Raw genomic sequence first — 21,308 nt, 5'->3', positions numbered from 1 at the left:
AACTCTAAACATGCAAGCATTCTCTCTTCTTCTCTTCTCTTCTCTTCTCTTCTCTTCTCTTCTCTTCTCTTCTCTTCTCTTCTCTTCTCTTCTCTTCTCTTCTCTTCTTCTCTTCTTCTCCTCTCCTCTCCTCTCCTCTCCTCTCCCCTCCCTCTCCCCTCCCCTCCCCTCCCCTCCCCTTCTCTCTCTCTCTCTCTCTCTCTCTCTCTCTCTCTCTCTCTCTCTCTCTCCCAGATGAGAGAGAGATTGATTCTTCCTCAAATCTTCAGCAGAGAAATAATAATCATAATGTTTTGTCACAAAATTGGGGAACTAAGCATGTGAAAGGCCAGACGGGTGTAGCTCAGTGACAGAAGTAGAGCATCATGGAACACGAACAAGGCCAGGGTGTGACTTTCGGGGTCACCACAAAGAACAACTGTGGCCCTGTTGCCAAGCAGCTGTGGTTAATAAAATATAGCACATAACCCAGATTGACTGTTAGTAGCTACTTTTGAGTCTGGCAAAGAAAATGAAGAACAGTAGCTAACTTCTGGTGAGGTGGATGTATCATATCCACAGACCCATTAATCTTTAATCCCTCAATAGCCAGATGACTCAGCACTTCACAGGTGAGACAGTTACTCAGAGAGAACTAGAATAACTTAGCCATGTTCTCATGGCTAACAAGTAATGGAATCAGGATTTAACGAAAAAGATAATCTGTCCACATGCCTAGTATACTGTTTCCAGGTAGTAGAAGTGATTCCCAAGTTCATAAACAACAACAACAGTATATGGAGTTGATAGTCCTGGGAGGCCTGCTCTTTTCTGAAGGGAAATGGAGGAGAAGTGGATCTGAGGGAGAAGAGATGTGAAGGAGACTAAGGGGCATGCATGGAGGGGAGACTGCAGTCAGGATATATTGTATAAAAAATAATTTAAAAAAAAAAACACTGAAAAAGCATTTGACAAAATCCAACACCCATTCATGATAAAAGTCTTGGAAAGATCAGGAATTCAAGGCCCATACCTAAACATGATAAAAGCAATATACAGCAAACCAGTAGCCAACATCAAAGTAAATGGTGAGAAGCTGGAAGCAATCCCACTAAAATCAGGGACTAGACAAGGCTGCCCACTCTCTCCCTACCTATTCAACATTGTACTTGAAGTCCTAGCCAGAGCAATTAGACAACAAAAGGAGATCAAGGGGATACAAATCGGAAAAGAAGAAGTCAAAATATCGCTTTTTGCAGATGATATGATATATACATAAGTGACCCTAAAAATTCCACCAGAGAACTCCTAAGCCTGATAAATAGCTTCGGTGAAGTAGCTGGATATAAAATTAACTCAAGCAAGTCAATGGACTTTCTGTACACAAAGGATAAACAGGCAGAGAAGGAAATTAGGGAAACAACACCCTTCTCAATAGTCACAAACAATATAAAATACCTTGGCGTGACTCTAACTAAGGAAGTGAAAGATCTGTATGACAAGAACTTCAAGTCCCTGAAGAAAGAAATTAAAGAAGATCTCAAAAGATGGAAAGACCTCCCATGCTCATGGATTGGCAGGATCAACATTGTGAAAATGGCTATCTTACCAAAAGCAATCTACAGATTCAATGCAATCCCCATCAAAATTCCAACTCAATTCTTCAACGAATTAGAAAGTGCAATCTGCAAATTCATCTGGAACAACAAAAAACCTAGGATAGCAAAAACTCTTCTCAAGGATAAAAGAACATCTGGTGGAATCACCATGCCTGACCTAAAGCTGTACTACAGAGCAATTATGATAAAAACTGCATGGTACTGGTATAACGACAGACAAGTAGACCAATGGAACAGAATTGAAGACCCTGAGATCAACCCACATACCTATGGTCACTTGATCTTTGACAAGGGAGCTAAAACCATCCAGTGGAAAAAAGACAGTATTTTCAACAAATGGTGCTGGCACAACTGGCGGTTATCATGTAGAAGAATGCGAATTGATCCATTCCTATCTCCTTGTACCAAGGTCAAATCTAAGTGGATTAAGGAACTCCACATAAAACCAGAGACACTGAAACTTATAGAGGAGAAAGTAGGGAAAAGCCTCGAAGATATGGGTACAGGGGGAAAATTCCTGAATAGAACAGCAAAGGCTTGTGCTGTAAGATCGAGAATCGATAAATGGGACCTCATAAAGTTGCAAAGCTTCTGCAAGGCAAAAGACACCGTCAATAAGACAAAAAGACCACCAACAGATTGGGAAAGGATCTTTACCTATCCTAAATCAAATAGGGGACTAATATCCAATATATATAAAGAACTCAAGAAGGTGGACTCCAGAAAATCAAATAACCCCATTAAAAAATGGGGCTCAGAACTGAACAAAGAATTCTCACCTGAGGAATACCGAATGGCAGAGAAGCACCTGAAAAAAGTTCAACATCCTTAATCATCAGGGAAATGCAACTCAAAACAACCCTGAGATTCCACCTCACACCAGTCAGAATGGCTAAGATCAAAAATTCAGGTGACAGCAGATGCTGGCGAGGATGTGGAGAAAGAGGAACACTCCTTCATTGTTGGTGGGATTGCAAGCTGGTACAACCTCTCTGGAAATCAGTTTGGTGGTTCCTCAGAAAATTGGACATAATACTACCAGAGGATCCAGCAATACCTCTCCTGGGCATATATCCAGAAGATGTTCCAACTGGTAAGAAGGACACATGCTCCACTATGTTCATAGCAGCCTTATTTATAATAGCCAGAAGCTGGAAAGAACCCAGATGCCCCTCAACAGAGGAATGGATACAGAAAATGTGGTACATTTACACAATGGAGTACTACTCAGCTATTAAAAGGAATGAATTTATGAAATTCCTAGGCAAATGGATGGATCTGGAGGGCATCATCCTGAGTGAGGTAACATATTCACAAAGGAACTCACACAATATGTACTCACTGATAAGTGGATATTAGCCCAAAAACTTAGGATACCCAAGATATAAGATACAATTTGTTAAACGCATGAAACTCAAGAAGAACGAAGACCAAAGTGTGGACACTGTGCCCCTTCTTGGAATTGGGAACAAAACATCCATGGAAAGAGTTACAAAGATAAAGTTTGGAGCTGTGAAGAAAGGATGGACCATCTAAAGACTGCCATATCCAGGGATCCATCCAATAATCAGCTTCCAAACACTGACACCATTGCATACACTAGCAAGATTTTGCTGAAAGGACCCAGATATAGCTGTCTCTTGTGAGACAATGCCGGGGCCTAGCAAACACAGAAGTGGATGCTCACAGTCAGCTATTGGATGGATCACAGGGCTCCCAATGGAGGAGCTAGAGAAAGTACCCAAGGAGCTAAAGGGATCTGCAACCCCATAGGTGTAACATTATTATGAACTAACCAGTACCCCAGAGCTCTTGACTCTAGCTGCATTTGTATCAAAAGATGGCCTAGTCGGCCATCACTGGAAAGAGAGGCCCATTGGACTTGCCAACTTTATATGCCCCAGTACAGGGGAATGCCAGGGCCAAGGGGTGGGGGTGAGTGGGTGAGGGACTGGGGGGGGGGGAGTGTATTGGGGACTTTTTGGATAGCATTGGAAATGTAATTGAGGAAAATACCTAAAAAAAAAAAAAAAAAAAAAAAAAAAAAAAGAAAAGGAAGGGAAAGAAAATATTTTCTATACTATGCCAAGTAAACCTTATCAATTTAAGCATGAAGCTAACCTTGCAGAGTCATGGCAATAGTCACACGGTCTCTAGTGTATGGAGCAAGGCAAGTAGGGAAGGATGCCATCTCTGAGGAAGTGCTACTTGCTATTTGATTTGCATGACATTTTTCTAATCTTGAACCTTTGTTTCTAATGTGCCACCCAGAACATGTAACTAAAGACATCAATCTAATCATTACACACCTAATTATACAATCAATAATAGAAGTCCTTCAGAATGTTCTCATCAATCTCTAGTGACAGATTTTTGCCAAGGACATGAGCAACTGTGCCCCAGAGGGCTACTTTGGAATGGAATGATATTCATTTTGTAATAATAACAAGCTTCCAGCTGCAGCTCCCGACGGAACTTTACCTGAGGGGACTCAAACACTTGTTCCAGGTGGATGATGTGTTGATGTTTGACAGTCTTCAGGATGCTCACCTCCCGCTCCAGTAGCTTCATCGCAGAACTTCCAGCCTAAGCGATGAACAAACAGGTTGCTTGTGGGAATCCGCTCCTACTTTCCTCATATGAAAGTTAGCTATTTTATACCCTTTCCTACAGTTTTGAATAGTGTCTTTCTTAAGGCACACTGGAAAGACAAAGATAAGAGCCTGTTACGTCATGTTGAGTTGGTATTCCTTGGAGGCCTGCTCCTTTCTGAAGAGAAATGGAGAAGTGGATCTCCCATTCCAAAATCATATCAAATTACACCCCTTCTTTTCTTAGTCCATTCTCAAGTCTTATTTCATTTGGCCTTGATCAATCTCTTGAACTGTTTCCATAAATTTGCTAAACATAGCCTCTGGCCCTCATTCCAATTTTAGCGTCCCTTTTTTGATATTGCTTTCAACCACAGTGATCCTTGTGCATCAGCATAACACAAACAAAATCTTCTTGGGATCTCAATCAGAGATGCTTTACAACAAAAATAGTTCCTCTGTTGTTGTCTTGTTTTGATTTAATTAATGTGTATAATACATATGTGATATATTATATTATACTATATTACATTATATTAACAATTAACCTAGTATTTATGTTACTTCTGGGTCTCCCTGGTTAACTGAGAAGAAAATGAGAGGCAGAGACCTTACTGTAAGACTAATCCAAGCCCAGTGTGTCTCCTAAAATCTAAGCCTTACTATGCCTGGAACAAAGGGTAAAATGAAGATATCTCCAGGGAATACCTGGATATTCTTCAGATGTCTAATCATCTAGAATATTCTAGGGTGCTCTCTATCTGTTCCAACTCTAGCCCAGACCATCATCTCCCCTCATTCTGAAATTGCCATTATCTGAAGATAAATAGTTTCCTCCTTTATGGGTCTTTTCTCAAGATAAAAATATTTTTGAATGAGGTAACAAAGAATGGATTTCAGCACACACCTTTAATTTAGCTCCAGTTTGGGAAAGTACATAATGATTCTAAAGGAAAGAGACTGATCACAAAGCAAACATATTCTAGTTAAAATTTTTACTTAGGGGCATTCTTTTTCCTGTTCAACCTTCGTTGTTTGTTTGAAGAGAATACTGACCACTCTGCTACAGCCCGCTCATGTACGATGAAGTCACATTTTAAGCTTAACCTAGAGGCTCAGAGAAATAGTGACCATGAGGCATGAACATTTCTGCAAAGAGTAGATCTGGAAAGTTAGAAATTGTTCTCCTGCTATTCATCTGTTCTCATCTCGTTCCCAAATGTCTTGACCTGTACACACTACAATATAGTGTCCAGTTCCTGTATGGAAAGGTATCATTTATTTCACCACTTCAGTATACTGTATTACCAATGTCTGTACATGAATGAGAGAGTACTTCCTAAAGGTGCAACTATAATCCCCAAACTAACCTTGAGCTCTATTGACAACAAAAAAGCAAAGAAACAGCATGCCAGGAAGCCCTGTAGTATGATTCAAAAGAATTGTAAAAGATGCTAAAAGGACTCTTAATTGCTTTATTAAAGTTGATATGTCACCTCATTTAACTCAGGAATTTAAAAAATGCATATAGGTTACTGCTCAGTTTTATAGATCCAATACTTATTATCACAAATCCAAGAAGAAAACACCACAATGGTGTCATTTTGCTTCTTTATCCAGACAGAGAAATTTTCAAAAGTTGATAATGAGCTGATGTAAAGTTTGAGGTCTTAGATTTTACCTTAAAGAGAAGCCCAGTCCTCTGCCAACTACTAATACAGAGAGCCAGCAGATGCACAGGGACAGTAGACACGACTGGAAGGAGGATTGGCCAACAGTAAGGAAACACAATTAAATGAGAAAATAGAAGAGAAGTACAGCAAACAACTCGGGGCGGGGGCGGGGGGGCAACAGGATTTACTTCCAACTAAGACTTCCATACTTATAGCCCTATATCTATACATGCTCAGCACTAGTTCTGACTTCAATTTTACTTATAAAGTTTACATATTTAGTTATAGTAGTTCTGTTGACGCTTTTGCATTTTCCAGACAGCATAAATCCACCTGAGTACAGGAATTAGTGCCTTCACAGGAGATTAGAGTAGTCCCCACACTTCTCCAACAGTTAGTCCAGTCCTGGCCCTCATGGGAAGACACAATGGGGTTAATGAGGGAAGCTGCATTGCTCACTCCTACCCCACCCTGGCACTGTACCCTGGGAATGCCACACGGGAAAGTCTTACTTTTTCTTTATTCACTTTTTTAATTGCCCACTTAGCTCCTGTTTCCTTGTCTGTAGCTTCAAAGACCATTCCAAAGCTCCCCTGTCCCAATATTCTTCCAAATGTATAGAATTCCTGGAAACAAACAAACAAATAAAAAAGTTCCTTTACATCTGTGGCATTCACCAGGCATTAAGAATGAACATACAATACTGAAAGATTTTCAAGGGAAAGGAACTCTGTTCTAGGGTAAGATCAAATAGAGACACTACGCATTTGCTTCAGTAGAACCACTGATCTAAACCAAGCATCTTTCTGATTCATCATTTAGCTTTTGTTTTCAAAGAGAGAATGAACTAGTTTGGCCAACAGCAGTGTTCTGGTTCAGAATACAAAACAAAAAACCACACAACTCCTTTTCATTTCTTGAGGATTAGCATGTGTAAGTTTCTGTGATGCAAATCATCAGCAGAGGACAGATGAGTTTCTGAACCAATCACACACAGGGCCTGGAACACATGGGACACCGGCTGGGGCAATGCCACCAGTGAAGTCTCTGTGGGGTCAAGCAGCTGAAGAAGCTCCCCTCGAGATTCCTCTCTGCTGTGGTGGTTGGCAGTGCAACTACCTTTGTCTGCACAACCAGACAGGCCTCACCTCCTGTGGCCTGCTGCTTACACTTCTCTCTTCCTCTCCCCCAGCACTGAAGCTTCAGGGGCCACTGCACCCACTTTCTATCTACACAGGAGCCGGGATCCAACTCTAATCCCCATGCTTGCCCTCAACGCACTTTACTGAATGGGCCATCTCTGCAGTCCTTACTTCATATTTTTATGTTAATTGGAACCCTAAAAAGAATGATGAGGGCATTTATCTAAACTGAAAAAATGGAGAGGTCACCAAAGCAGTGAGCAGATGAGCTATGTAAAATTGGCCTCTGAATCATCAAAAAGTCTGAACAAAGAGAGCACTACTGCCTTTAGGAAAAGATTCTTAATGCAAATACCCCTAGTTTAGGTGAAATCCCTTGGCCTTGCATGAGCAGGAAATAGTCTGCAATTCCTTTAGTTAAAACTTCAATATGCTTAAAATGTTTACAGTAGTCTTGACTTCCTTTCTTCAGGTTTACTTTTCAATTGTCTCTGTCACAAATCATTGGCTTAGAGGACACCTGAAAGTTTGGGTATGGTGTGCCTTTCCTTGAGGCGATCCATCACCTCTGGCTCTTACAATCTTTCTGCCTCTCCTTCCGCATAGATCCCTGAGCCTTAAGGGGGTGGATTTAATGAAGATATCACATTAGAATTAAATGCTCCAAGTATCTCAGCACATTGTCCAGTCATGGGCCTCTGTTAATTCCCATCTACTGGAAGAAGCCTCCCAGATACCTATGGGGATGGCACCATGCCATCAGAACTCATTTCACTGCTATGTACCTTTAGCAGAATGATAGATTTAGGTTTTTCCACAGGGTCCATGACCTTTCTAGTCTTAGGTTTACATATGAATTTACAGGCACTGTGGCAGCTCTCATAGACCTACACAGGCTCAAGCCAGTCAGTTCCCCACACTAGAGGGAAAAGTGGACACAAAGTCTAGTCTTAACCAATATGCTATTTACAATTGAAACCTGCTGGCAAAGAGAAAGTCGGTTTTCTCCAAAAGGAGTGAGTGTCACTGTGCATATATCAACTACACTCCAGGGAAGGCCCCATGCCCAGGAATACTTAGCCAACATAAAATGGACTCCATGGTTTGATTTTTGTTTTTTTACTGGTGTGTGTGTGTGTGTGTGTGTGTGTGTGTGTGTGTGTGTGTGTACATGCAGGTGTGTGTATGTGAACTTTTCATATCTTTGTCTTTTGGGTCTTTGTTTATTTTTGGTTTTGTGTTTTGTGGAAGTTTGTTTTGTTTTGAAAGACAGACACTTCTCTCTTCCTCTCCCCCAGCACTGGAGCTTCAGGGGCCGCTGCACCCACTTTCTATCTACACAGGAGCTGGAATCCAACTCTAATCCCCATGCTTGAAAGAGAAAGAACAAAGATAAAGTTGAGTGGGTAGGTGGTGATCTGGGAGTAGTTGGGGAAGGGAAACATTAAAATATATTGTGAAATGTTTTAAATTAAAATAAGTAAATTTTGTTTAAAAAAAAAAAAAGATGAAACAAAATGCTAAAGAGAAGAAACCCGAGCCTGTCCAGCAGCTTCAGCTTGCTTCCTGCATACCTCGATACCTGCTCCATCATCCATTCTTATGTGTGGGATTTTTCCTACTGTGACATTGCTCCGACTCCATTGTGCCTGAGGTTTTCTCTCCACATTTGAAGTTCTTATGGACTAGGGCCAAAAGATAATTTTGAAAAACAACTCTTAAGATGAAATATTCTTTTAATGGTGAACTCTTAAGTGGGATAAGCTTTAATGGATACCATACATATAGCATTTACTGTATACAAAATAATTGACTGTCATGTTCAAATCCAGAGTACAGTACAAGTCACTGGCCCATTAGGCTAAAGAAGACCTTCAAGTGAGGCTGCTAGTCTCAGGAGGTTCAGGTGAAGAATCGGGGTCTGACTTTTCCTAACCTTACTGTTCCTCTTCACCAAACTTACACTAGATGGACTACAGTCCCCAGCTGCGCTCTTCACACAGATGAGTGCAGTCAAACCACTTCGACTGGGAATCCACACATTATTTGAAAGTCATGTGGACCAGCCTTGTAAAGTATATTTTATATTCTAGATAGATAACTAGAACTTTATCTTAGATAATGAAGCTACAGCTTACATGTTAACTTTTGTTATAAATCTTAACTCTGTATCAGTTGAAGAAAATGATCAAAAGTCCTATTTAGTTAAACTTGGAAAAGAAGTTTTTCCTTAAAACTAAGTGTTAAGCTTTGACGAGCTGGACTAATAATCTCAACTGTCTGGGATCCTGAGAAGTCATTTGACAGTGACTGAAGTATCAATCAAACAGCATGTAACTAAGCAACTTTGCTCATCGTCTGTGGGAAACAAGTAGTTCTTTAGGAACTCTAAGAAGGCAACGGATTGGCTGCCAAGGGCTCATAGGATAAGGAGTGATTTAGATGGGAATACAGAATAAGCTGTCAATTTGTGTTGCAGAATTTTCAATATTTACCAAATCTTTTAGAGAAGATTCTCTGCTGGTATTTCTTTCTTTTTTTCTCTCTTGTGAAGCAAAAAAATCTGCACTACCAATACTCGATGTCTGTGACATTTCCACCACCAGGACTGGAGACTTGCCTGCTGGACATACACACAGTAGGCCAGCCCGAGAGGATGCACAGTGGGGGCACGCTGTAGGGTTGTCATCCAAGCTGGGGTCAGCCATTAGAACTCAAAAGAAGGTTTCCACTTTTTGAAAAAGAAAACCAGATCAAAAGGGATGTGGTGGGTTGCTGGTAAAGAATACAGCTTCCTGTTGGTGAAGTCCTTGGGTTAATGAGGTACCACACTTCACACATGGGAGCTGTGGGCAGAAAAGAAGGCACCGATTAGCAAAATCCTACCCTATCACCTCCTGACAATCTCAGGAAAACCAGCAACTAGAACCAAATTATTCCACCAAGAAAAGTTCATACTTAAAACAAAACTGGACCATAACATGGTTACTACCAACAACAATAAGACTAGATTATTTCTGAATGCGAATATAGCTAAAAATATAAAAAATATTGGTGTAGAACATATTGGTTTCATAATTTAAAGCTCTAACCTACAAGCAAATATCTCAGCCAATATCTCTAATACACTTCACTAAAGGAAAAGAATAATTTGACTTTATAAAAATATTTAATTGTAAAAGTTCAAAGGAAATTATTAAAAGTAGCCTTACTTTTAGAGGGGAATAAATGGGTATATGGCTTTCTTTTTTATTAGATATTTTCTTCATTTATATTTCAAATGCTATCCCCAAAGCCCCCTATACCCTCTCCCCGCCCTGCTTCCCAACCCACCCACTCCTGCTTCCTGGCCCTGGCATTCCCCTGTACTGGGGCATATAATCTTCACAATATCAAGGGCCTCTCCTCCCAGTGATGGCCGGCTAAGCCATCCTCTGCTACATATGCAGCTAGAGACACAGCTCTGGGGGATACTGGTGAGTTCATATCATGGTACACGGTCTTCTTAAGTTTAGTATTGGTATTTACAGAATTCTACAAAGCTGGGTCTACTGCTTTCATGGAAGCAAGCTGGAGAAGTAGGAGCTGAAGAGGAAACAAGAATGAGCCCCATGACACATATTGAAGAATGCCTTGGGAAACTTGCAGAAGCAAAAAGGGGCGCATTGTTGTGGCTTTATGTCACCCTAGTTCAGATATTCTTTTAAAGTATATTTTATAGGCAGCTTCACCTGCTTGGGAGATATAAAATATACTTTTATCCTTTGAAGTGGAAAAAAACTTGCTAGCATAAGAAATTAAATATTCTTAATTTACTAAAGAACTATAATTCTAGTCTCAGATACTTAGGGCTAGCTATTTCTTTTTATTAATTACATTTGTTCTTTGACAATTTCATACAGGTACAAACGCATGATCACTCTAACCCCCTACTTTCTCCCTCTTCCTACAACCTGCCTCCCATCACTCCTTCCCCTATACATTTCTTCTCTAGTTCATGTGCCGTGTGGTATGCATTCTGGGGTTCAGCTGTGGTTCTGCATCCTCTGTTTGATGCCACTGCACACTAGAATAGAAGGATGAAGCAAAGTCTAGAACAAGTGGGTTCTACAGGATCCTGGTCAAACTTTATTTAGGGTGGGCTTGAATGCATACACTTTATTTGGGGCAAACCAGGGTTACATATGGACCTTACAGAGTGGGAAGGAGTTCTTGGGGTCAATGAAAATAATTGGCTGGAGTTTTAAAATTCTGTAAATGCCTTGTTTGCATGGAGAGGCATTCCAGCAATCCTAGGTACTTGCTAGGCATGTTCTTGAGGGTTGGGGTGAAGGAGGGAAGGGGAAAAGAGGAATTTGAACTTGGAGTCTGCCAATCACTACTCCATCTTTCCCACGTATAGGATGTTGGGGGTTGGGATCCCCAGACAAGGTCAGAGAAGAAGCCCTGCTGGTAAAGGGAAGTCATCCATTTTGTGCAGAGCTCAAAACTGTCTGGACAATAATAGACTGTGACCTTATTTAGCAAGGTTTCCACACATTCATGCCTATCCATTTTGTTCTGTGATCCTGTCCTTCCCTTGAGTTTATCCAGGGTTGTCTGTATGACCATGTATTTGGAGCTGACAAGCTTAGGGGTGGCTACACAACTGAAGACAGGGTTTCTCCCTCCCAGAATCTAGCAACAGCCAACAGTTCAGCAGTAAGGGTGGGTTCCATTCGCTCTCCTATGACTGATTGATAGGGCCAGTCATGTGCAGGTTCACTACTGTGAACTGATGATGACAATGTTTGCACGGAGTCTAGCAGATGGCATTCACAGCTCCTTCACCCTCTTTCAGCTCTTACATCCTATGTCCACCCCCTCCTCTGCAATCTTCCCTGAACCTGAGAGGGAGTGGTGTAAAAATCTTATTTAGGGCTGAACCCACAACTGTTGCTTATTCTCAGTACCTTGGACTAAAAAGTGATGTTTCTGTGATTAGGGTTGATGGGAGTTTTTATCTGTGGGCATGAACAGAGGTTTAAAAGGCAAGGTGATGCTATGTAAGATGATTTTTAACCAGAACTAAGTGCTGACCTCTGTCAAGTCCTTTATCAATTTTGCTTATCATATTTTTTATTACTGGGACTTTGATATATAATATTATATTTGGATTTATATTTTAATTTTCCCAATATTAAAAGCATTTCTGATTTTATTACCATTATACTACAGATCCTAAGTGATCCTGATGAATTTTTTTTTAGGATACTGGAAAAATGACATGTTTGTATTTTGAGTTTTCAGTTACATTAAAAAGTTTAACTTTTTTTTCCTTTTAGACATATTTATTAGTTTTTGAGATGAGATGCTGAGTCATTTCATAAAACAAATTGGGACTCTTTCGATTTTGCTGTACTTGATATAAAAGCACTCTGTATAGTATGGGAGTCACCAGGCCCACAGGATTTTATAAAAGGTACTGGTAACTGTTTATCCAATATTTATTGTCCCATTCTTCCTTACTAACAGAATCCTGGTTTTGTTAGAGGCAGCAATGTGCTCCTTAACATCATTCATATACACACACACACACACACATTTCTTGGCCTTATGAATAGCTATGTGACTTATATAATATCATCACTACTGCTCTCAAAAAGAGATGTGTGTTCTGAAGTGTGGAGAGATGGCTTAGTAGGTAAAGCACTTGCCATGCAGGTGTAAATATCCAGGTTTAGAGCCCAGAACCCACATAAATCCAGACATGGTAACACACATCTATAATCCCCATAATCCTACATCCAAATGGGAAGTGGAGAAAGAAGAATCCATGCAAGCCTTCATGGAAGCCAGAGAAAGAAAATACTAAGCAAGCAGTCGATAGAAAACTTTGGTTAAAGGAACAAACTTTAAACTCTGTTGAATCAAATAAATAGGCCCATTCCTACCTCTCAGGCCTGATCTTATAGCTCACTTTGCTGCTCTAATTATACTCAGGCTTTTGCTTTCTGCTTCCTCAGTAAGGATATGCTCCCTCAAACAGTCACTAGCTTCACTGCAGCTTCTACTCATGTGAGGGGCTTTCCTATCCATCTCACTGAAACAGAAGGCCTGTGCCCTCAATCCCCTCACCTCACTTTAACTTCTTCAAAGTATTAATCACCCCACTCAGAGAGTGTCACAGCAGAGTTCATTCCCACACTAAGTGGGTGTGGTGATCTAAGCAGGTTTGGTTCCTATAGATTCATGTGTTTGAATGCTTGGCCATATGGAGTGTGTGGCCTTACTGGAGGAGGTGTGGCCTTGTTGGAGGAAGTACATCACTGTGTAGGCAGCTATTGTGGACTCCTCTGCTCAGGGTCTGCCCAGCTCAGAAGATAGCCCTTCTTCCTGGCCGCCTGTGGAAGACAGTTGCTGCCTTCAGATCACCATGTAGAACATTTTGGCTTCCCCAGAACCATGTCCGCCTGCATGATGCTGTGCTTCCCACCATCATGATAATGGACTGGGTCTCCGAAACTGTAAGACAGCCCCAATTAAATGGTTTCCTTTATAAGAATTGCCTTGGTCATGGCGTCTCTTCACAGCAAGTAAACCCTAACTGAGACAGCGAGTGAGTGATTTTCATACAAACTTTGGAGCCCAGGATAGCCATCTAGCTCCATTCTACCCAGGTCACATAACCAAACTCTTACCATGGCAATGGCCCTCCCAAGAAGGAAGGGATCCTATTAGTCAATCTCATTTGTGAATGAAAGCAAAAACTTTTCAAGTGCTATACTTGTTTTTACACAATGTAATATGTACTGTATATTTTAAAATCATTTAGAAATAATAAACAAGTCAGTCCAGCAAGTGTAGCCTTTCATCAAAGCAGCAGAAACAACTCTTGTTTGAACTGACAATGGCAAGTGTGAGGAACAGCACATGTAAAGTACCCTCCAGAGGGGCAACGAGACGGCGCCCTGGTAAAGCCACTGCTGCACCAGCCTGTGGACCTGAGTTTGATCCGAAGCACTCACATAAAAACCCATATGTGGTGGTGCACACTTGTAATTGCAGCTTTGGGGAGCAGAAACAGGAGTATCCTGGGCTAGGTAGTCCAGACAGTCTAACCTAATCAGAGAGCCCCAAGAGCCAGTGAGAGACAGTATCTTATAACATAAACAAAAAAGTCGATGGCTCCTGAGAACGACATCTAAGGTTAACTTCTGGTGCATATACATGTAAGCCTATTTACTTGTACAAACACACAAAGAAAGAGAGAGAGAGAGAGAGAGAGAAAAAAAGAGAGAGACAGAGAGACAGAGAGACAGAGAGGCAGAGACAGACAGACAAAAAAAAAGAGAGAGCAATCTTACAAATGCTTGACTTCATTTTCAAGTACATAAAGCAAGACAAAGATAATTTGGAATGTTCCTGCATACATTTTATGAAGTGATTTTACTTCAGACCTAGAAGAAATTGTTTTGCATTACAGGATAAATATAAATCCTGTAACCATCAATGACTCAGAGCAATGGAATAGATCGTCAAATAACAGCTTTTATGTTCAAGCAAATAGTGCTTTTTCTTGGCAGGTGTAGAAAGTCCCATGTCAAATGCATAAGACATCACTCTATGGATGTGGTAATGATGACAATGCTGCTATGGGTTTTATTTTTTAACAATGAGAAGCAGAAAATTTTTACAGAAATCTATAAAATGATTTACAATGAAAAGACTACTTAAACTGTAGCTGAGTTTCTTCTCATTAAACCCTGTTCTAACAGCATGTTTACAAAGGGTAAGGGGCTTTGGGGATAGCACTGGAGATGTGAATGAAGAAAGTAGCTAATATAAATAAATAAATAAATAAATAAATAAATAAATAAATAAATAAATCAAAAAAAACAAAGGGTAAGGAGATCGCTTGGTGGGTAAAGCACTTGCCGTGCAGGAATGAGGGCCTCAGGTCAGATCCTCAGCACCCAAAGCCAGGTGCAGTTCCATGTATCTGTAGCCCTGGTGCCGGGGCCAGCTGAGGCTGGGGTAGGGAGGGAATTAAGAGTCAGGTGGATCCACAGAGCTCATTGGCCCAACAGCCTATTCCAATGAGTAAGGGCTCACCAGGTTCTCAAACCATAAAGTGAAAAGCAACTGAGGAAAATACTCTACGTTAAACTCTGGCCTTCACATGTGCAGGCACAGGCAAACATACCCCCATACTCAGGAATATACCACATACAACACACACATACACACTCACTCACACAACATACAACATGCACACTCACTCACATACACACTCACACACACATACATTCACATACACATAATATATACACATGCACACTCAGACACATACCACACATTCGCACACAATACACACTCGGAACATACTCTCACACACACTCACACAACACACTTCACACAATACACACACACACACACACAAGCTTCTGCTTTTTTGGTTGGTTGGTTGGTTGGTTCTTGTGGGTATTTTCAGGACTATGTTGAACAGAAATGGTGAGAGAGGGCTGGTTAGGTGGCTCAGCCAGGAAATCCTGATGATCTGAGTTTGGTTCCCGAGACCCATGTAAAGATAAAAGGACATGTGCATCCCGTGTACCTCTCCCATCATGCTCCTCTCTCTCTCTCTCTGTCTCTCTCTCTCACACACACACACACACACTAATAAAATAAAACTTAATTTAAAAAATAATGAGAGTGAATTTGAGAATTGCTCTTTCTAACTCTATGAAGAATTGAGTTGAAATTTTGATGGGGAGTGCATTGAATCTGTAGATTGCTTTCCGCATGTAGCCATTTTTACTACATTAATCCTGCCAAACAATGAGCATGGGAAATCTTTCCATCTTTGATTGCTTTCTTCAGAGACTTGAAGTTCTTGTTGTATAGATCTTTCACTTGTTTGGTTAGAGTCACAACAAGATATTTTATATTGTTTGTGACTATTATGAATGGTGTCATTTCTCTAATTTCTTTTTCAGCCTGTTTGTCCTTTGTGTATAGGAAGGCTACTGATTTGTTTGAGTTAATTTTATATCCGGCCACTTTGCTGAAGTTGTTTATCGGGTTTAGGAGTTCTCTGGTGGAATTTGTGGGGTCACTTAAGTATACTATCATATCATCTGCAAATAGTGATATTTTTACTTCTTCCTTTCTAATTTGTACACCTTTGACCTCCTTTTGTTGTCTAATTGCTCTAGCTAGAACTTCAAGTACTATATTGAATAGATAGGGAGAAAGTAGGCAGCCTTGTCTAGTCCCTGATTTTAGTGGGTTTGCTTCAAGTTTCTCTCCATTTAGTTTGCTGTTGGCTACTGGTTTGCTGTATATTGCTTTTACTATGTTTAGGTATGAGCCTTGAATTCTTGATCTTTCCAAGACTTTTAACATGAAGGATGTTGAATTTTGTCAAATGCTTTTTTAGCATCCAATGGAATGATCACGTGGTTTTTTTTCTTTGAGTTTATTTGGTGGATTACGCTGATGGATTTCTGTATATTAAACCATCCCTGCATCCCTGGGATGAAGCCTACTTGATCGTGGTGAATGATTTTGATGTGTTCTTATGTTCTCAAATTCATTTGGAATAACAAAAAAAAAAAAAAAAAAAACCACAGGATAGCAAAAACTATTCTCAACAATAAAAGAACTTCTGGTGGAATCACTATCCCTGACCTCAAGCTGTATTATAGAGCAATAGTGATAAAAGCTGCATGGTATTGGTACAGCACCAGGCAGGTAGACCAATGGAATAGAATAGAAGAACCAGAAATGAACCCACACACCTATGGTCACTTGATCTTTTAGGTATGAAGTTATCTGGTCATAGGCTTATCTTTTTGGAATGGCTTAAATTACTTGTTTAATTTCTTTATTCAATAACTTAGTAAAAGGCCTGAAGAAGTATTTATTCAAAACAAGACATTAAAAGTTGCCAACAGGAATATGAAAAGATCCAACATCAGTAATTAAAAAAGAAAAGAAGTAAAAACACAACAAGCTATCATTCTACACCTATGTGAAATTTAAGTTTGAACATGTAATGTCTCCTACAGGCTCCTCATTTGAATACCTGGCTTCCAAATGGTACTATTTTGGTAGTTGAGGAAACATATAAGAAGAGACTAAAAGAAGGTGGTCAAAGAGAATGGATCCTGGTTCATTCTCTGCTGTCCATCTATTATATAATATTATATTATATTATATTATATTATATTATATTATATTATACACAGCTGTCTTCCATAACATAATGCTTTTCCCAAACACATGGAGATGAAAAAACTATAGACCAAACCCTCTGAAACCATGAGCTAAAATAAATGTTTCTTCCCCTATGTTGTCCTGCCAGATATGTTTGTCATAGCAACACAAAGCAAACATAATACAATCCATAAAGAGAACCATTACGTAAACAAACAGACAGACAGATAAACAGACAAAAGTTTGGTTAAGGAAATCACCCAGTTAGTAAACCTGAATTGGGGACTTGAGTTCAAATTCTCAGAACCCAAGTAAAAATACTAGGCATGGTGGTTCAGGCTTGTGATCACCGTGCTGGGGAGGCAGAGACAAGAGGATCCCAGGGATCACTGACCAGCCAGTCTGGACAAACTGGTAAGTTCAAGGTCATTGAAAGTTCCTGTCTAAAAGGAAGAGAATTATGTCCCCAGGATGACAGCTGAGAGTGTCTTCTGGCCTTCACACTCATGCAAACACACACAGCCACTAGAAAGTCCCAGACACCAGGGAAGCAAGAGGCTGCCAGGACCCATCATTGATGACTTTAGCCAAAATACCCACCAAAGGGGAGAGAGAACCTGTAGAAACCACCTCCAGTAGATAGGCATGACTACCAGTTGAGGAATGGCACCACCCACCCATCTCAAACTTTTTAATCCAGAAATGTTTCTGCCCAAGGGAAAGACAGGGACAAAAAATAGAACAGAGACTGAAGGAAAGATCATCCAGAGACCGCCCCACCTATGGATCCAAGAAGCGTTTGCTGACAAAAGCCTGATAAAGCTGTCCCCTGAGAGGTTCTGCTAGCACTAACCAATACAGATGCAGATACTCACAGCCAACCATTGCACTGAGCCTAGGGACCCCAATGGAAGAGCTAGGGGAAGGGCTGAAGGAGCTGAGGGGGTTTCAATCCCACAGGAAGAACAATATCAACTAACTGGACCACCCAGAGCTCCCAGGAACTAAACCACCAACAAAAGAATATATATATTTCCCTTCTCTTCAATAAGCTCTCCAAAAAAGAAAAAAAGAACAAGAGAAAACCCATGAGGAAATAAACAGTAGAAAAAGAAAAGAAAAAGGAAAACATAACCCTCTGTATAAAAGTCATATATTAATTGGATATTTTATTTATTTACACTTCAAATGTTATCTCCTTTCCTGGTTTCCCCTCTGTAAACCCCCAATTCCATCCCTCCTTCTATGAGGGTGCTCCCCCACCCACCTACCCACTCCTGCCTCACCACCCTCTACACTGAGACATCAAGCCTTCACAGTACCTTTGATGCTGGATAAGGACCCTTCAGCTTCTTCAGTCCTTCCCCTAACTCCTCCATTGAGGACCCTATGCTCATTCTGATGGTTGGCTGTGAGCATCTCCATCTGTATTAATCAGGATCTGCCAGAGCCTCTCAGGAGACAGCTGTATCAGGCTCCTATCAGCAAGCACTTCTTGGCATCAGTAATAGTATCTGGGTTTGGTGTCTGCATGTGGGGTGGATCCCCAGGTGGGGCAGTCTCTGGATGGACTTTCCTTCAGTCTCTGCTCCACTCTGTCCCTATATTTCCTTTAGGCAGGAGCAATTCTGGGTTAAAATTTTGAAGATAGGTGGGTGGGTCCATCCCTCAACTGGGGGGCCATGCCTAACCTCTGGATATGGTCTCAACAGGTTCTCCCTCCCCTTTGTGGGGTATTTCAGCTAATGTCATCCCCGAGGGGTCCTGGGAGGCTCTTGTTTTCTTGGCATCTGAGAGTTTCTGGATGATACCTCTAGTTCCCCAACTTTGGGTCTTCTATTCCATTCCATTGATCAACCTTTCTGTTTTTATGCCAATAACGTGTGTTATTATTACTGTTGCTCTGTAGTACAGCTTGAAATTGAGGATAGTGATAACTCCAGAAGTTCTTTTATTGTACAGGATTGTTTAGTTATCCTGGGCTTTTTATTTTTCCATATGAAATTGAGTATTGTTCTTTCAAGGTCTGTAAAGAATTGTGCTGGAATTTTTATGGGAATTGCATTGAATTTGTAGATAATTTTTCAGTAAGATGGCCATATTTACTGTTAATCCTAGCAATCCATGAGGCTGCCCTGTCTAGCCTCAATAGGAGAAGACACACCATGTCTTATTGCAGTTCGATCTGCCAAGGATGGTTCTTATCCATGGGAGGTCTCCTCTTCGCTGAAGAGCAAGGGAGGAGAAGCAGATGGGGTTAGGGATGGAAGGAGAGGAAGGAGGGAAAACTACAGTAAGGATTTAAAGTAAATAAATTCATTTTAAAAAGAAGGAAACCCTGCCATTTGACACAATTTGGATGGATCTAGAAGATGGTATACTAGATGAAATAAGCCAAACATAAATACGCCCCATATACATGGAGGGAGAAGCAGAAAGATCTCAAATATACAGATAGAATGGAATGCTTATCATCACAGTGTCAGGAGAGAGAAAATAGGCAAATAAAGTTAAAGGATATGAAGCAGATGTGCAGAATAAACAAGTCTGGAGATCTAATGCACAGTGGGATCTAAAGATAATAAAACTGTTGTATTAGAGAATCCTGTTAAAATAAGTCGCTTTTAGTTGCTTCTTTCACAAAACAACTACACAAGATAAGAAATATGTTAATCTGCTTCACAAGGGTATATGAGTGTGTGTGTGTTACCATTATGTTGTATTCCTCAAATATATACAATATATGTTAAATAAGTAAGCAAATAATTTTTCATCTTAAGATGGATGTGGAGTATCTAACAGCCGTTGTTACCCTAGCTTTATTCAGACAGCATTTCCTTTGTGTCCACCTGTCCTCAGTAAGTCAGCTTCACAGTGTCACCCACAATGACATCAGCTTCGCAGTTCTTTCTTGCTCCAGCTTTCTGATTTGCCTGTTAACAAAGAAGTATCCAGTAGCTGCATCCAGAACGTGGAGAGCTTCTATGAGTCACCCAGGAGCTTCATTTCTGTTCTCCAACAAAACAGCCAATACATTTGTCAAAGGGAGGCTCTGCTTTTCACCACAGCAGGGTCTGTTCTGAAACAATAGATTGAATGGATACAGGCAGAATTTCTGGACAAGAACTAGATTTCAAAGTTAGCTTTTTGGATTGGAGGGGGTAGCTAAATTCAAAATGCATTAGATTAACAAGAGCCAAAGTAGGACAAATGTTTATTCACATGGATTTCTTTCTCATCTATAAACTGATCTGACATGTTTATTTACAGAGTAAGTCCTAGTCTAACCAGTCAATGTTTCTCTTATTTTAGAAGCATAAAATTAAGCATCACAAACCTTCTTTATGTAAACAAGAAGACTAATAGCTCTTTCCTATAGAATCATGAAATTATGTTCAAATGAACATAAATATAAAAAGATCTATTAGAAGCCAAAGATGCTCCTGATATAATGTTTCCTTGTGTCCCCCAAAACTGGACATATCTAAGAATAAAACCAAGCAAGTAAAATAAGTTCAAATCCTGTCAGCATTGACTAATGATGAGCTTTCGTTGGCTAAAGATATTCCCTTCATTTTCAGAACCAAGCCAAGTCAATGGAACATTTCTGATACTAAAAATCTCTGAGTTTTTATTCAATCATAAAAAAGGTTTCTTACATATTGGTCCTAGAAAATGCACTTACAGCAATTTCCTCAAGAAAATGAACACAAGAATGGTTTTATGAGATATAACTAGCTGCAATTTTCTTTGCCAAAAGCAATTTTTTAGTTTTCTTTGCTAGGACTGTGTCTACAAGAAACCTAAATAGTCAGTCAATTCAGTCAAAAATACGTTCTATTCACATCAAGAAGAAGCGCCTTATAGGCTGCACCTCGACTGACTGACTGACTGGATACTCACTGTTCACTCTGTACATGTTCATTCGCCTAGAGAGGAAGCAAATGAGCTTTCCAGGGCATGCTCTTAGATTTACAGACACCAGCTTGACCACCATCCCACTGAGGGCATGGCTACAGAAATTATGCCTTATAAAATTATTTGTAATATATTAAAATTTTTCATTATTTCAGAGATTTTTTTAAGTTACTGGAGGACTGGAGA

At 40.2% G+C, this 21,308-nt stretch overlaps 2 protein-coding genes across 5 annotated transcripts in view; both read right to left on the bottom strand.

Moving 5' to 3' along the window:
- Window positions 1-9,769, bottom strand: part of Stk33 (serine/threonine kinase 33) — a 77,410-nt gene extending 67,641 nt beyond the window's left edge. The window contains exons 1-4 of one of the 2 annotated variants that reach the window (XM_021168465.3): window positions 9,500-9,769; window positions 8,579-8,689; window positions 6,375-6,488; window positions 4,080-4,184 (exon numbers count right to left, since the gene is read on the bottom strand). In XM_021168465.3, coding sequence (XP_021024124.1) covers window positions 4,080-4,184; window positions 6,375-6,488; window positions 8,579-8,689; window positions 9,500-9,712 — 543 coding nt within the window. In that variant the 5' untranslated portion in view covers window positions 9,713-9,769. Of the gene's footprint in view, window positions 1-4,079; window positions 4,185-5,188; window positions 6,324-6,374; window positions 6,489-8,578; window positions 8,690-9,499 lie in introns of those variants that run through there. The other variant, XM_085841420.1, reaches the window with a different exon arrangement.
- Window positions 9,713-21,308, bottom strand: part of Trim66 (tripartite motif containing 66) — a 166,676-nt gene continuing 155,080 nt past the window's right edge. For all 3 annotated transcript variants that reach the window (XM_021168449.3, XM_085841417.1, XM_085841418.1), the window contains exon 21: window positions 9,713-9,850. In XM_021168449.3, the coding sequence (XP_021024108.2) occupies window positions 9,758-9,850 (93 nt within the window). In that variant the 3' untranslated portion in view covers window positions 9,713-9,757. The remainder of the gene's footprint in view (window positions 9,851-21,308) is intronic.

This window comes from Mus caroli, unplaced genomic scaffold, assembly GCF_978045245.1.
Source record: "Mus caroli unplaced genomic scaffold, Mus_caroli_1 scaffold_8, whole genome shotgun sequence".
NCBI lineage: Eukaryota > Metazoa > Chordata > Mammalia > Rodentia > Muridae > Mus > Mus caroli.
The sequence above is the reverse complement of the archived record's forward strand: the minus strand, read 5'-3'. Positions and strand labels throughout refer to the sequence as shown.